We start from the raw sequence: 15,995 nt of genomic DNA, 5'->3' as shown, positions 1-15,995 counted from the left end.
TAGTACCACCAGTCAGGCATCATGCTTACACAATACACACTGAGATCCCATATACTTGATTTTGTCTTTAATGGATTGATGATGTTCAGGTCTCCCTTGAGATTTCAGGTGTGTTTTTCAAGGAGAAGATATTTGATCAAAAGCTTTGAGAATCCGCTGAGAAGAATTGGAATATTTACACATTAGAGAAAAGCATCGATTCCTTGGAATTTAGACAGAATTGCAACAAGATCAAGTGGGTAAAATATACTTTTCTGTTTTGCTTTATTTCCTGACACATTTATTGCATCTTGCAAATAATTTGGGTTCTAAAGAAAAGGGAGGTGATTTCTTCTGATAATATTGATCTGACCAATCTACAGTTGCAGTGCTACTGTATATATGGGAATCAAAAAAGGGAATTAATTCTCCACTTCGTAGCCGCCCCCGTGCTCTTGATACTATGTTTTCACGGACTCTTACTAGTCATCCACTGCATACTTCTCTATTTTTATTAGTTTACACTTTGACATTCATATAAAGAAAAAGGATATTTTAAACAACTATTTGCAATTCTAGACATGCTTTTCGGTTACACAACTTTGAAGAATATTGTTAACATTAAGGTGAATAAGAAGTGAAAATACAGCATTCATAAATTTTAGTTTCTGTTGAGAATTCTGTTGGAATCTAACGAAATTCTGATCAATATTTAAGTTGAATAATATCACTATCTTATAGCATCGTTTTCAATTTCCATAGTTGGATATTTAGATATAAAATGAGGTGAATCCCATTTTACCAGAACAAAGCAAGGGAGAGATGACAGTTATATGGAAAGAGTTCTTGCAATGGAATTCTCCTGTCCCGTACATCTTTGGAGGCTTTGCTATTGTTTTTGGAATCACCTCTGCTGTTCTTTTTATCATTGCCTGTTCTCATCACATGCGGATGCTAAATTCTACCATCAACAGCGACGAAGAGAAGGCAGGCACAAACACAGGCAGCAAGCAGTTTGATGCTGCTCTAAGTATAGCTGTGATCATGGCTGGGGATGATCATCCCAGGTACATGGCAAAGCCCGTCTCTTTTGTTCGGAATTAGTCAGCGAGCGGAGAAAAGAAAGTAGAAACTGTTTGGTTAGAGATAAATTCTTAGAGAAATGTAAAGTATCATAAAGAGGAGTTAAATTGTCAACTGAGCTCTTACTAAGTGAAATTTTCTTCGAGGTTTGTTGAACTAAGCTAATTTTGATTAAAAAAGTTTTCTTCTTTAGGATAAGTTCATCTCTCTTGTTTGAAAATCATATTTTACATCACAGCATGGGGCATGGAAAAATTTCACTTACAAAACCTGAAATCATATAGTAACTGTAATTTACAGAGAAACACATAGGAACCCAGGAAGTAACTTGTGTCAGACAAACTAGTAGTGCAAGGGCAGATTGGCTTTTGCAAGGTCCCTCCATCCCTAGAAGCAGATATCTAGGCAGCAGTAGCAACACAAGCCAGCACAACTGTTTGACAGTAGAGAAAATTGAATCCATGACATAATTTTAGTGGGTTGGGGGGGGGGGGGGGGGGGGGGGGGGGGGGGGATAGAGAGAGAGAGAGCTTACAATCCTCTGCAAAACCCATCGCCTCTAGACTTGGTTTCCCTTAGAGGAGGTACAATTTGAGGCTTGGTTCCCCCTTGAGGAGGTACAACCGGAGGGTATGGCTGAAACTGACCATGTTTCATTGGATCACACATAGGTGGGGCAACTGAGTAAGGACCTGGTCCAGTATCTATAAAGTTATGCTATAAGACAGTAAATTCAGAACAAACTTTCCAACAATAATTTATAATCATTCCTTTTTCCCCCCCTTCTCAATGGAACAATAAAAAGCAGGGATGAAAATTTGATAGGTTATATAAATTGCTTATATGAAAATGAAAACCATCTGGCATGCAATTATTCTTTGCTAATTTAGTGGATTTTACTTTCTATTCTATTGAGCATTCTCTTGCAGAAGCAACTACAACAAAAGAACAATTGATGGAGGAAAGTAAAATAAAGAAGGTTGACCTTGAGGTTGGTTCTGAAAATTTTGTATCATGTTTTTGATGTCTTTGACTCTGCTGGAGGTTGAATGTGCATTGAGTTAGGCAAGATATAGAACAGGGTAGGGATTCAAGTTGTTCACTTTTTCCATATAAAAAGTTATGATCTATTGTGGAGTGGTTGCTTTGCATTGTAAACTTCTACAAATTTCTATACCTACTGACAGAAGAATACAATTTTAGCAGTTGTTTGGGAAAGAAACTATGAAGTTTCTCTTGAAAATTAGGTCACCTGCATCACAGCAAGACACCACCAAAGTTATAACTCCAACTGCATCAAAACAAGATATATTCTTAATGCTCTCCATCTGCCTCAAGATGGAATGTCTGATGTCAAATAGAGGAGCGACACGAACATCGACACGTGTCGGGGGAACCCAGTTTTCTCATAGATGACGGTACCGCCTCCAGACATAAACTATGTCTATCTGATATATTTATGTATAGTATTTTGTCACAAAGATGATTGGTTTCATAGAAGTTCATTGATGAAATCAAACTTAGATATATGATTTGTAGAATATAATATAAACAAGTCTGTGGAGGAGTAAGTTGGTAGAGATGGGAATTGGGCAAATCTATGAGCATCAAAGATAGGTTTGAATTTAGGTATATTATGATCACATTTGTACATGCAATGGTTGAATAACAAACCCTTTTGAATAAATTAAGTAGTCCCATGGATTTATCTATAAAGCAAACACATGGGTGGGGGGCTACTTAGAATTGTGAGCTAGTTTGGTGAAAAATGACAGAACAATCATATGTGGAGAGACATAAGATCAAAGTTAAAGATACAATTGTTGGGCATGAGCTTTTAAAAAGTAACCAATTGGGTCTAAAGAGAACATTAGAATATTGAATATCCAAAGATTTGGACAACTTTGAATTGTCTTTTTCCATCTTCTTCAACTGCATCCATTAAGGGCAGAAAGTTCCAACTTGCATGTGGTACTAAGTTATTATAAGGCAATGTATGTAAATTCCTTAACAAAATACTAAAAGTAGGCCTTTCCTTCTCTCTCGCTCTCTCTTTTACCCCTCATTTCTAGAATAAGAAAGGAAAAAAAAAACAAGTTATATTTTAACATAATGTTTAATTTGATCATTAAATAGGGGTTTGATTGCAGACATCCTGTGTACTGAAAAATGCTAGTTTTATTGCACATTTATCATGATATGACTAGGTAGATGTTGGTCAAACAGAGGATGGTAATAATTTGGTGGAATTTAAGAAAGGTTACCTCAACTTGTTCAAAACCAATCTCCAAAAAGGGAACTTTAAGTCAAAAAAAGGATGTGATCCAAAGACAACAAAATAATAAATGTTGGAGATCTCATTGTTTTTTCTTACCTCACGTGAACTTTGAGAACCATATTTTAGTATTAAAAAAACTAGGCGAAGAAATGGGCGGAGCAAAAAATTTTCTTAGAGAGGGGCGAAATAAGGAAAAACTATTTACATACACTTATTGAATTACGACGAAATTAGAGGGAAGCAAATATGTAGCTTTGACGATATTGTGTTGGTTAAGAAACCATATATTGAATCATGTGGAGCCAAAAATGTTCTTAGAGATGGGCAAACCAGAGGAGGACTACAAAATCTTAAGTATTTTATATACGCTTTTTGAATTACGACAAACTAAGGGGAGACAATTGCCGTCCTCTTTCCTTCTTCAATCAGTCTCTGTCTGAAGATGATAGGAGGAGAGAGATGGAAACAATGTGTAGGTTTGACGACATTGTTTTGGTTACGAACCATATCTTGAATCGTCTCACGTGGAGGGCGAGGAGTGGAGTGAATCAGAGTGTGAAGGCCATGGTAGCAAAAGGGACAAACAGCAAGAATAATACATGGGCCAAAGGCTGTCTAGGGAGGCTACATAACAAGTCAAGGTGAAAGAAGAAAGAAGAAGAGAGTGGGGAACAACTAAGCCATGTTTACAAGTGTGGGGGGCAAGGTGTGGCCAAACCATCTGGATATTTGAACTCTTAACTTCGTTTTGTTCCTGCCCTTCTTATCAATGGAGGTCCCAATTAACAGGACTTGTCAATTTTTCTCTGTCAAGTTATGTACAACTATATGAAACAAAAAACCAGCTATTCTTTTGTCCAATCTATTCCAACTCCAAACAACTTCAAATGGACCATTCTACCTATCTTTGTTGCCCAACCCCTTGATTGCAACACTTGAGTTGTTGTTTTTGCTGGTTTAGTCTTGAATAGTGTTCAATTTCTCTCTGATATAACATTCAAAAAGATGAAAAGAAAGAAACCCATTTGTTCATCTTTGTTGATCTTTTCACTTGGAAGAGAGAAAAGGAAAAAATGGTCATTTCAAGAGTGAATGCTGAAGTAAATTTGTGGGAGTTGTCTGTCTGCTCACTGTTATGATTTCAGAAAGGAAATAGCAACAATAACAAAAGGACATTTGCTTCCTTTCCAGTTCATTTTTTCTCATCATTTAAGTTTAAATTTCTTTTGCAACTGTTGGTTTTTATTAGCCATTGAAAACAGAGGAAATGCCATTTTCCAAGGAGCTGGATTTGCCAATTGGGATAAGGCACAGCAATTTTTATGGAACCAAATAATTGAGTTTGTATTGAACAAAAGGAAAAAAACAATCAAACAAACAAACAACCACGTTCTTCAACCTGAAAATATTAGTCACAATCCTGCTTTCTGAGGGCCTGAACCCTGCAAATGGAAAGAAGACAGAAAAAATCAGACATCTCTCTTATTTTTTTGCTTTTTCTTTTTTTGTGTGACAAAACTTTTTCAGGTTGTTCACTCTGGAAACCTAACTCCAAGTTGGGTTTGTTGCATTTTTTCCCCTCTCAAGGTGAAAATATATTAAACAGGAAAAAAAAAAGACGAAAAAACAAAGGGAAGAACCAACAGGAAAGAAGAAAAAAAAATGAAGGAAAAAAAGGAATTTGAAGGTGAGGTTGTGAAGAGGTCCATTTCATCTCCATCCTATTTAAGAACATGAGTCATATATTCTCTCTAGTGTTGTAGCCCTGAGGCAATCCATCTCTCTGCATTTAAAGCTACCTTTTCTAATTATGACAGACTGCAGAGAAGAGTTAAGATGATTGCCATCTTCTCTTAAGAGCCCCAATGACCAAATGAACCAACCCCCCATGTCCTTTCAAATTCAACAAACTTTAGCATGTATACCTTTTGTAAATAAGAAGGATTTCCCTTTCATTGACACCCTTCTAGCTGTCTTCTGCTCAGTGAAAAGTCAGACTATTTATTTGCCTTTGAATTTCCAGGTGGTGCAGTAAGGGTTTTTTATCCAGCCATTAAAGACTTGGTATTTTTTTCTTTTCTTTTTTTGTTTTGTTTTGTTCCTTCTCCTCCTCCTTCTCTTTTTAAAGAAATTTTTTTTGGGTTTTGTAGAGAAACCTGTTTGGGTCAGAGAGGTAGCAAAAGGGCATGAATGGTTCCCTCAGGTGTCTAAATTCAAGAACCTCCCCAAATTCTGTTATTGATTCTTCTTCTTCTTCTTCTTCTTCTTCTTCTTCTTCATTTTGTTGCCTAAAGTTATGGAGCCTTCCCAAATTTTTGGAGTTGCAGAAGAATGTCACAGCAGTGAATCTGGTTGGACTATGTATATTGGATCTCCTGCAGGTGGGTCTAGTGATGCTGATGCTGATGCTGCACCTTCTGGTGATGATGGAGAAGATGAAGATGAAGATGAAGATTGCTATGGAAATAACCAAGATGAGAGTGATGATTCCATGGCTTCTGATGCTTCTTCAGGCCCAAGCCATCAAGTGGGGCACCCATTTGGAGGAAATGGGAGGGTGAAGAATCCCAATCCCCATGGCTTGAAGCAACAGAGTGAGGTCAAGTTTTGCTTTGAAACCAAAACCAAGAAGCCATTAATGGAGAAGCAGAGAGCTGAGAGGAAGGAAGTGAAAGAGAAGTTGGTTTTGGTTGGCCAAAAGCCAAAGACTTCAGTTCAGAGCAGTTCAAAGGTGAGAAAGAGCATCTGGATGGGCAAAAAAAACTAGCCAAGCTGGTTTTTTTTTTCTTCTTCTTCTTCTTTTTTTTCATCTGGGTGTTTCATTTATGTTTTCTTGCACTTGGAAAATATGAGCTGTATCCTTTTGAAGAACAATGTTTTTGCAACAATCAGTTACTATGTTTTCCTCTACATACATTTTTTGTGGTTTTTTTTTTTTTTTTTTTACTTTTATAGTGTAAGAAGAGACTATATACAAGAATCCAGACAAAAAAACTGCGGTGGTTGGATGAACTTTATAAGATGCATATTTGGATATTTTTTCCATATGGGTTTTTATTTCTTTTGTACTAAAAAACAGTGTCTAAATTTGCCTGAAAAAGAGCACAGAGTATTTGCTTTTGGGTCAATTCTTGAATCTCACTGAACCAGAAAAGAAACTGAACACATTCACTTCCTTTTGGGATTTCTTTTTCCTCTTTTTTTCCCCAAACTTTTTGTGTAAATGCACTGTTTTTGAGCTATTTAGCTACATATGGTTGGACAGCTTCAGAAGAACAAGAACTTCAAAATTCTTTTGCAGATTGGTCCATATGGCTTTTTTTTTTGGCGTAGTTTTCTGCTTGAGTTACTTTTACATTGAAAATTAAAGTAGTTGAATTGAAGTGACATTTATGGACAACAAAAATTGGATTGTTCTAATGGCCAAACTGGATTTCAATCTCTGACATCTAAGAACTCAACAAGATTCAACGTTCAAGTGAATGCTCATCTATGAAAAGTTCTCCATTTTTCCCCCTCTTTTTTGCCCCATCAGTAAGTTGGAGTTCTCCCTTTCTCTTTTTTCTGTCAAAGAAAAAATAAATCATAATTTTCAGAAAAGGCTCTCTCTGGACTACATTTCATAAAAAAAAAATGGTATCTTTTGAGACAATTACTCGTAGTCAACCACAAATATTCACGTGACGTAATTATTTATGACATATGCACTCTTCAAATTCTACGTCATCGATGAATGGCGTCAATGTGAGAAGTTGGTTAAAGTATCGAGAAATACTTGAAACTCGAAAGTTTAAATCTTCACCTCCATATCCACTAAAAGAATGAGCTTATTTATTTAATCTTAAAAAACACATCAATAATATATTTTTCGTGTCTTTGTTTAATAAAAGAAAAAAACATTTTTGTTTAAATCATGGGACTCGATTCAAAATCCCATTAAAATTGCTGTTAAAAAAGACATGTCAAGATTCTTACTCAACGACCTAAATATATAAGATGTATCATATTATATAGTTTTAAAAAAAAAATGAGATACAAAGTGTTGTGATTTATTTAAAATGTCAATGTTTGAATATTTTGGTAAAATTTATATATGTGTGTGTATGAAAGAAGGGCATGGTTGGTGGCAGTGGGGGGAGGCTTGGTGGCGCACGTGGGGAGAGAGGAGAGAGGAGAGAGAGAGATTGAGATTGAATTTGAATATCAATAATTTATGGGGAGATATTGACAATTCTACATAAATGAGGGGCCAAGTTGAAGAGTAATGCTTCCCCATACCCCTACAACTGTGCTTTTTCCTTATAAGTGTTTCCTCACCATCCCCTTTCACTCCAATATCACTCTTCCCTTTCTTATTCCTGCACTTTTGTTCTCATTCCTTCAATATATTCTCATTTTTCGAGATGATCCGAACATAGTTCAAGCAGTCAAAATATCAATAAGTAGTGATATTAACGTCTTTATTGAATTGTACTTGTAGCTTTGAGTTGTATCTTCTTCGTTGGTAATGTAATATTGAAAAATATAAAGAATAATTTAAACTTTACGATTAAAATATTTGCTTGTTAATTATACCGTTTGAATTGAAGGAACAACGTCTGATAGGTAGTTTCATAATATTAGTTTCTACGAGTTTACTTTAGGTAAGATATATAAAATATCTATCTTATCTTATCCAACTAAAAAAGTTGGATGAAGTCAGATTTTGATTTTTAGTTAAAGCTAGTTGGATTTATTAATCGTAAATAGCATGTATTGATTAAAGAAAATTCTTACCTTCCTTTGATATTGTTAAAATTTTAAAATATTTTTTTTAACAAAGTACAAAGAAGAATGACAATAATATCTAAATTTAGCGGTGTGTTGATAAATAGTCAAATTTTATGACATTGCTAATATGACAACTTTTACGTATATGGTGTTGTATTTGATTATTTCAAAATGGCTAAAATACCCCAAAATAGAATCTAAGAAAATTAGTTCAAATATTAAAAGTATATAGAAAAAATTGAAGTTGTTCAAACAGAAGATGTTTCCTTTTTTTTCCCCCTTTTAATGTAGGGAAATGACTTGCTAAAAAAAGTAAGAAAAAAGGAAAAGAAAAAGAAAAAACAAACAAACGTGAATAAAGTATGGGCCTAGGAAGCGTATGTAAAATGATGGGCTTTTTAAGAGGAAACAACTACGGGCCGGCCCAAACCATTCTATAGGCCAGTTTCACAATTCTTTCACTGACTCGGGCCCAATTGTAGAAGCACTTTCGTTGAGTTGGGCTCGTTTTGGCCTCTCCTAATTTTAGAGCAAAGAACATTCTATTTTTATCTTGTTTTATTTCAGTAGTTTTAATTATTAAAATTAATCCAAATATGTGATAAGAAATATTAAATGTATTAACAATATTGTTATTGAGACATATAAAAAGTAATAAAAACAACATTTCAATGGTATGTTCTATAAGGTCGTACTAAAATTTTATAACTTCATATAATCTCTCCTTTGTGTACATCATTCATTTAAATAAAACATGTCATATCATATGATACAATTATCCATTTAAAATTTTTTAATCCATAACATAAATTAATACGTATTTTACTTCATCAATTTATTTTATATTTTTCTAAAGTTGAACATTATTTTTTCAAATACAACATAAATGTAGTTTTTATGTGTAAAATTCCATATGAGGATTTTGATTACAATATCTTTGTACAATTTTCAAACAATATACTGTACTTTAAAATATTTATTATTTCATGCTATTTAGGTAGATATTTGTTATAATTCTTTTAAACCAATTTTTGTCCCATTTGGTTGGCAATATTAAAAATGTTTGAAAGATTTAAATGAACAAATTAGTACCAGCTACCAAATATGTCGATTAAACTTGTTATCTCTAAACTTAAAAAATTGTAATATTTATTTAAGGCAATTTATGCTAGCTATTACAATTATATATATTATTTAAAATTGAACTTTTTCTTTAGGAAAAAACGTAATTTTCCACAAATAATATAGAAGAGGACATAAATCAACCAACAACGTTTGTCATCCGAACGGTTAATAAATATCACTTTAAAAAATGAAAGATTTTCCTTTTTGAATGATCACGCTTTTGTTGCTGCGTTCAATAAGCTGAGAAGACTGGGAGTGGAGAAAAATTGGTTGGCAGGAGAAATGGCGAAGCTGCTTCTCTATCTTCAAGCTCCTCACATGGCTTCCTCCATCAATCGTGGAGCCATCTCTTTCGTACTCTCCAAACCAAAGCAATTTCTCTCTTCTACTTCTTCCATACAATGCCGCTTCGCCTTCGCTCTCGCTCTCTCTCCTTCCCCTTTTTCAAGACGCCACTTCTCGGTTCGAGCATTCGAAGATTCTGCGTCCGGCACCAACAGCGTGGAAGCACAAGAACCAGACGCTGCAAACGAGGCTCCGATGAGTGGCCAGAGCTTCGGGGCTCGTGACGAGGAGTATCCAACCGGAGAATTCGAGTTCGAGAAATTTGGTCCGTGGAAGAGCTTCTTGGTGAAGCTTAAGATGCTGGTTGCCTTTCCTTGGGAGCGCGTTCGCAAGGGCAGCGTCTTGACTATGAAATTGCGCGGGCAGGTTTATGTTTCTTCTTTCTTGCTTGCTCGTATCTTTAATTCATAAACAAACTGTTCGCGTCAGTGGATTATTGATTTGTTCTTCGCGCTCTCACTCAAAATGGATGTTGGTAATGGTAGCAGCTGGAAATAGTGATTTCGGTTTAATGTCCCACTCCGTCCATTAACAATTAGCTAAGAAAACACATCAATTTGCTGGAATAAAATGGGTGTGGAGTGGATCGTTCACTATTCGTGCTTCGCAGCTGGGAATAGTGTTTGCGTTCAACGTTCCACTATTAGCAATTAGCTACGGAAACACTTCATTTATTGCTGGATTAAAATAGATGTTGCGCTATTCAAAGCTGGAAATAGTGTTTGGTTAAGTAATTAGCTACGGAAACAGTTAACTTTTTAAGTGTTGACGCCTTCTTCCTCCTCCTTCAAGTTTCTTTAAAATAATTTTCAATGTATGTGTCAAATTTTGGAGTTGAGATTGCTCTTTCTCATGTTCAGATATCTGATCAGCTAAAGAGCCGTTTCTCTTCAGGGCTTTCTCTACCTCAAATATGCGAGAACTTTGTCAAAGCAGCATACGATCCGCGTATTTCTGGGATTTATTTACAAATTGAAGCACTAAATTGCGGGTGGGGTAAAGTTGAGGAAATTCGAAGGCATATACTGAATTTCAAAAAATCAGGTAGTGCGATTCTTCTCAACATCAAAAGTGACTTTTTGTATCTGATGAATGTCTTAACTGCATTGACCTTACGGGGGTGTAGGATACGAGGTTATGCATTCTGGTAACTTTAATTAATGTGATTAATCCGGCGAATTTCATGCAAATAGCTGAGTGAATTTCTTGGGGGCACTGCTGCATGCACATATATGTCTCTTTTTGGTTCCATCTTCTATCTTTCTGCATTTGTTGTATTGTTATAATTTAAAGAGAGAAGCATATAATTTCCATAATTTATAACATGGCAGATTCAAAATTTGACCTGCAAGTAAATAGGGGATGAAATACAAGGGGATCCTAACTAGTAACTCTTACTTCTTTAGTGGGTAGAAATTTACTGCAGAGACGGACAAAAGTTATTGGAAAACCTAGGTTTCACTTTGTTCTTATTTTATGAATATAGAAAATTAAAAAGGAGCTTTCTCTTAATAAAGGGATTTTTTTTGTTTGTTTGTTTGTTTAATATCAAACAGCTGCTTTTGTAATTTATATTTACGATTTGCCAAGGGGTGAAACCAACAAATTCAATTTGTATTGGCTTCCAGGTAAATTCATCGTTGTCTATATTCCTACATGTCAAGAGAAAGAATACTACCTGGCATGTGCATGCGAGGAGATATATGCCCCTCCAAGTGCTTATGTTTCTTTGTTTGGTTTGACTGTTCAAGCTTCATTTCTCAGGGGTAAGTTGACTTCTTTTCTCTACTTTTTCTGGCTCAAACTTTACTCTTAAGAGGTTGAACGAGGTGTTTTCTTTTCAGGCATTTTTGATAAAGTAGGGATTGAACCTCAAGTGGAAAGGATAGGTAAATATAAAAGTGCTGGTGATCAACTAGCACGGAGGAATATGTCAGAAGAAAATTGTGAAATGTTGACGACTTTGCTAGATAATATTTATGAGAATTGGCTGGATAAAATTGCTTCAATAAAAGGTACTTTTAAGTTTACATGAAACTTTGCTTGATGACATATATGAAAATTTGTTAATTAAACTAATTTTCAAACATTTGTTTCTGTTATTTTGATAGGAAAGAAAAAGAATGATATTGAAAGTTTCATTAACGAAGGAGTATATCAAATAGAAAAACTAAAAGAAGATGGTTGGATCACCAACATACAATATGATGACGAGGTATTGAATGTCCTCATCCTAGTGATTTCTCTCTATTCCAAAACCACCTCCCTGAAGAATTCTCCAAGGCTCTCTCTCTCTCTCTCTCTCTCTCTCTCTCTCTCTCTCTCTCTCTCTCTCTCTCTCTCTCTCTCTCTCTCTCTCACTTGAGAAAGAACTTAAAAAATGGAAATGTAGGATGTTCGCCTGCCACCCTCACTCATAAGTTCCAGAAGTAAATAGTGCTTGGAATTTTACGTACCCATTGAGATAATTTCCTAGAAGTTAGAACTATAGCTGTCAATTCAGATTACTTATGAAACATTCAGACTGTTAATTATTTTATTTCAGAGTTCTTAACTATATATTGTTTAACTTTTGTTCTTCACTATAAATATTTTGAATTTTGTCATACGTGATTTTCAGGTTCTCTCTATGCTAAGTGAAAGACTTGGACTGCCGAAGGATAAAACAGTTCCCATGGTTGATTACAGGTCAATAAGATCTGAGGTCTTCTATCGCATTGTATTCTCTGGTCTCTATTGGGTTTTAATGTTGTCATGTATATATTGTCCTCCCCTCTCTTTTTGTACTTCCCGTATCTTTTCCTAGTTGTCAATAAAAAGCATCTGTTTGTTATTTAAAAAATTTGCTGCCCATGTAATTGATTATTTAATCCACGAACCTGTGATTTGTTCCCAATTGCACACTAACGTTATTCCCATTTATGACGGTTACTATAGGAAGTACTCTAGAGTTAAGCAATGGACTGTTGGTTTATCTGGAGGTGGAGACCAAATAGCTGTGATTAGAGCAGGAGGAAGCATTACTCGTGTAAAGAGTCCTTTAAGCGTTCCTAGCTCTGGTATTATTGGGGAGCAATTCATTGAGAAGATAAGGAGTGTTAGAGGTAAACTTGGCCTTTAAATATCTTTGAACGGTATGCTACCATATTCTTTTATTTATCTCTTTATGATCACCAAGCTTATACCATGTGCACAAAGAGAGAGATAGAGACATAGAAATATATATTTTTGAGATAACGGTTTGCAAATTGTGCTCATGAACTTTTGTTCTTGTTCCAAAAAAAAAAAAAGTGCTCGTGAACTTGGAATAACCACATAATACCACTTTTATCTCATGGGCACAGCACTCAGATTCATTGAGAACTTTTCGGTGGAGAAGTGGCTTAATATGATTTTCTTTTGTTCAACCCTCTCTTTTTTGTGCTTAGAGTCGAAAAGATTCAAGGCTGCCATCATCAGAATTGACAGTCCAGGAGGTGATGCTCTTGCTTCTGATTTGTAAGTGTTAGCATACCAACAAATTTAATTTTTTATGTGATACCTCAAGAATCTATTACTAGTGGCATCGTACCTTAGCATTAAACTAATTACATTTACTTGAGAACAAAATATACAATTGTTTGTTTTTTTAGTCATATTTAAATCACTTTCATTCTTCCCAAATCAGGTAAACTCAATTTGTCTTGAACCATCCCCTCTTCAACCAAAGAAACCAAAACAACGCATGAGAAACTGTACAATTTGTCCTTTCAATCTCTGAAGAGTTTTCTCTTCACCCCACTGACAGAAATGAGTAAACAGAAATAGAGTTGTGGAATAAGATTTGTTAGTTTGAGCAATGGAACGTGGCTCTTTCATATTCTCTGTATCAATCCACTGGTAAATTGAGTAATGACAAATGGATTACGTGACATACCTTTGCCAAGCTTGTTTGAGATATCAATGAACTTCAGACACTAAAGGTTTACTTTGGTCCGATATGCATTATAATTAACCGTTGTTATTGAATAAAATGTTATCGCTTGTTCGGATGTATTTTCTCCGGTTCAAGAATTAAAAAAAAAAACCTGTTTAATGAACAATTTCTAAAAATTCTCAATATTTTTATCCGTTAGCGTTTGAGGCACATGAGATAATTCACAGCTATTCTTATGGGACAACCACGGTTGCTTTTACATCTTTGTTTTCATTTCTTTGAACTTTTTCTTCATTTATGTATAATACAATTTAGAATATTTATTTATTTATTTTTTGTTGTTGTGAGAATTGATATATTGTGAGTTGATGCTCTGTTCGTGGCACACAGGATGTGGAGAGAAATCAGACTTCTGGCTGCATCAAAACCTGTTGTTGCATCCATGTCTGACGTGGCAGCCAGTGGAGGATACTATATGGCAATGGCTGCTGGGACAATTGTTGCAGAAAATCTAACCTTAACTGGTTCTATTGGAGTTGTCACAGGTAAACTATATATGAATCTGCAGCGAAGAAATAAAATGTTGAAATGTGCAATGCTTTATCTGCAACCCATTTAATGTGTAAATCTGTTTGTATTATTGTGGACTTTGGTGTTGATGGATCTTCTGGCTTCAGGGAAGCTTAACTTGGGGAATCTATATGAAAAAATTGGGTTTAACAAGGAAATCATATCAAGGGGAAGATTTGCTGAGCTTCTTGTGGCCGAACAACGTCCTTTCAGGTAGAATACCTCTTAGCCTCTATGAAACCAATATAATAATAGAAAATTGCTAAGTAGCTTGTGGTATATCATATTAATTGATGGATGAGGTAGAACGTAACTGAAAGGTGTAGTGGGCACCAAATCCCTTGATACTCTATAACACTAATGTTTGTTGAGTTCAACCACACTAATTATTGCTCCAAGAAATTGAACGAATATGAAATAGCATAACTAAATGGATGCTTCAACACAAAGTTGAACTTGATTTGAATTTCGAACGAATTCATAATCTCTTTCAGGCAACTAGCAATACCACCATCCCGGTTTTTCTCAGTCATACTGGGGTTGCATATGATTCACCACATTTGCTTTAACATACACTTCTACTGGAATAAGAACTAGCTCTTCTGCCTCATTTTTCACATTGTTCTACTCACTGTTGAATATCCAGCTCTCTGTTCTACTTTTGGCATCTTTCAGCCTTTCTTCTCTAATAATAAAAGGGTTACCAACTTCTGATACAGATTAGATCAAGTAGTTTACTTTATCTTCATTACTGCATCTTACCATCAATAATTAAAGATTATCAGTTTCTGATCAGACCGGACGAAGCAGAACTCTTTGCTAAGTCCGCACAAAATGCGTACAGGCAATTTCGGGACAAAGCAGCCTTTTCCAGATCAATGACGGTATGATGGCCATCAAAGATTTTTGTTTTCTCATGTCCATATATTTATCACTTTAATGTCTTAATGTCTCCCATGCCTGGTCTCTGTTCAACACCTAATAGGTGGATGAGATGGAGAAAGTTGCACAGGGAAGGGTCTGGACTGGTAAAGATGCAGCATCCCGCGGTTTAGTGGACGCTATCGGCGGATTTTCTCGCGCCGTTGCTATAGCAAAACAGAAAGCCAACATTCCTCAAGACAAACAGGTTTGTTTTTTTACAAACCCTTCGGACATTTGGTGCTTTCTTAATTAGAATTTAGATCTTCCATTCTCAAACAAGTAGAATTTAGACCTACAATAACAAGACATAGATGAACTGATTAGCGTGGGCGTGTTTTAAAAGGTTAATCTTGTGGAACTATCGAGACCATCGCCTACGCTACCAGAGTTATTAAGCGGAGTAGGGAGTACAATTGTTGGAGTTGACAGGACATTGAGAGAACTGCTGCAAGACCTTACTTTGTCGGAAGGAGTTCAAGCTCGGATGGAAGGGATCATGTTGCAGAGAATGGAGGGATTTTCTTATGGCAATCCCATCTTTAGTTTTATAAAGGATTACCTCACTTCCCTCTAACCAACCTCCTTTGGTCTGTGATAAAACTTGAAAGCCAGATTAATCATCTTTCAAGCACATTTATTGTCCATTATTTGGTACTTGTGATACACTCTCCCCAATTGAACAATAAATGTATAGATTAGGTATGTCAAATGGAGGCCATACAAAAATATTAGCCAAAGCTGATCTTGAGCCATCAACTATATATATGTAATTAATTGGGTGAGCTAAATTTAATCTTAAATTATTAATTTGTTTAAATTCTGAATTTAAATAAGTTGTACAATCAATATTCTGAGTAAAGTTGTGATTAGTTATGGACTTGAATGAGATTCAATTATTAATTGATTGGGTTTAAGTAACTCTGACTTGATTTTGAGTATTTTGTCCATTTTTTTTAGTTTAAGAATTGCGGAAGGGAGATTCAAACAATTGAAATTTTAGATGAT

General features: G+C 35.3%; 3 protein-coding genes across 6 annotated transcripts; 2 read left to right on the top strand and 1 right to left on the bottom strand.

The window, feature by feature from the left end:
• The first annotated feature begins 85 nt into the window (after nucleotides 1-85).
• Nucleotides 86-6,250, top strand: LOC111007289 (uncharacterized). 4 transcript variants are annotated; one of them, XM_022279600.2, is made up of 4 exons: nucleotides 86-1,046; nucleotides 1,992-5,404; nucleotides 5,491-5,543; nucleotides 5,668-6,250. In XM_022279600.2, exons 3-4 carry the CDS (start codon nucleotides 5,531-5,533, stop codon nucleotides 6,105-6,107), a joined length of 453 nt encoding a protein of 150 aa, XP_022135292.1. In that variant the 5' UTR covers nucleotides 86-1,046; nucleotides 1,992-5,404; nucleotides 5,491-5,530; the 3' UTR covers nucleotides 6,108-6,250. The 4 variants fall into 4 exon arrangements, with proteins under 4 accessions (XP_022135292.1, XP_087981676.1, XP_087981677.1 ...); XM_088125550.1 differs by having other exon boundaries at nucleotides 1,992-6,250; XM_088125551.1 differs by lacking the exon at nucleotides 86-1,046 and having other exon boundaries at nucleotides 1,577-2,053; nucleotides 2,269-6,250.
• LOC148210554 (uncharacterized) lies at nucleotides 1,295-2,135 on the bottom strand. The gene is made up of 3 exons (XM_088126101.1): nucleotides 2,048-2,135; nucleotides 1,598-1,766; nucleotides 1,295-1,463 (listed from the first exon to the last, which is right to left on the bottom strand). Exons 1-3 carry the CDS (start codon nucleotides 2,076-2,078, stop codon nucleotides 1,295-1,297), a joined length of 369 nt encoding a protein of 122 aa, XP_087982227.1. The 5' UTR covers nucleotides 2,079-2,135.
• A 3,187-nt stretch (nucleotides 6,251-9,437) lies between the features above and the next one.
• SPPA (signal peptide peptidase) lies at nucleotides 9,438-15,908 on the top strand. Its single transcript, XM_022279715.2, has 13 exons — nucleotides 9,438-9,946; nucleotides 10,441-10,624; nucleotides 11,209-11,346; nucleotides 11,425-11,595; nucleotides 11,692-11,795; nucleotides 12,201-12,268; nucleotides 12,518-12,684; nucleotides 13,009-13,078; nucleotides 13,887-14,041; nucleotides 14,174-14,279; nucleotides 14,863-14,950; nucleotides 15,052-15,195; nucleotides 15,334-15,908. Exons 1-13 carry the CDS (start codon nucleotides 9,518-9,520, stop codon nucleotides 15,562-15,564), a joined length of 2,055 nt encoding a protein of 684 aa, XP_022135407.1. The 5' UTR covers nucleotides 9,438-9,517; the 3' UTR covers nucleotides 15,565-15,908.
• Nucleotides 15,909-15,995: the final 87 nt, after the last annotated feature.

This window comes from Momordica charantia (assembly GCF_013281855.1).
Source record: "Momordica charantia cultivar OHB3-1 chromosome 6 unlocalized genomic scaffold, Mcharantia_2.0 BLBB01000006.1, whole genome shotgun sequence".
Lineage (NCBI taxonomy): Eukaryota > Viridiplantae > Streptophyta > Magnoliopsida > Cucurbitales > Cucurbitaceae > Momordica > Momordica charantia.
The sequence above is the reverse complement of the archived record's forward strand: the minus strand, read 5'-3'. Positions and strand labels throughout refer to the sequence as shown.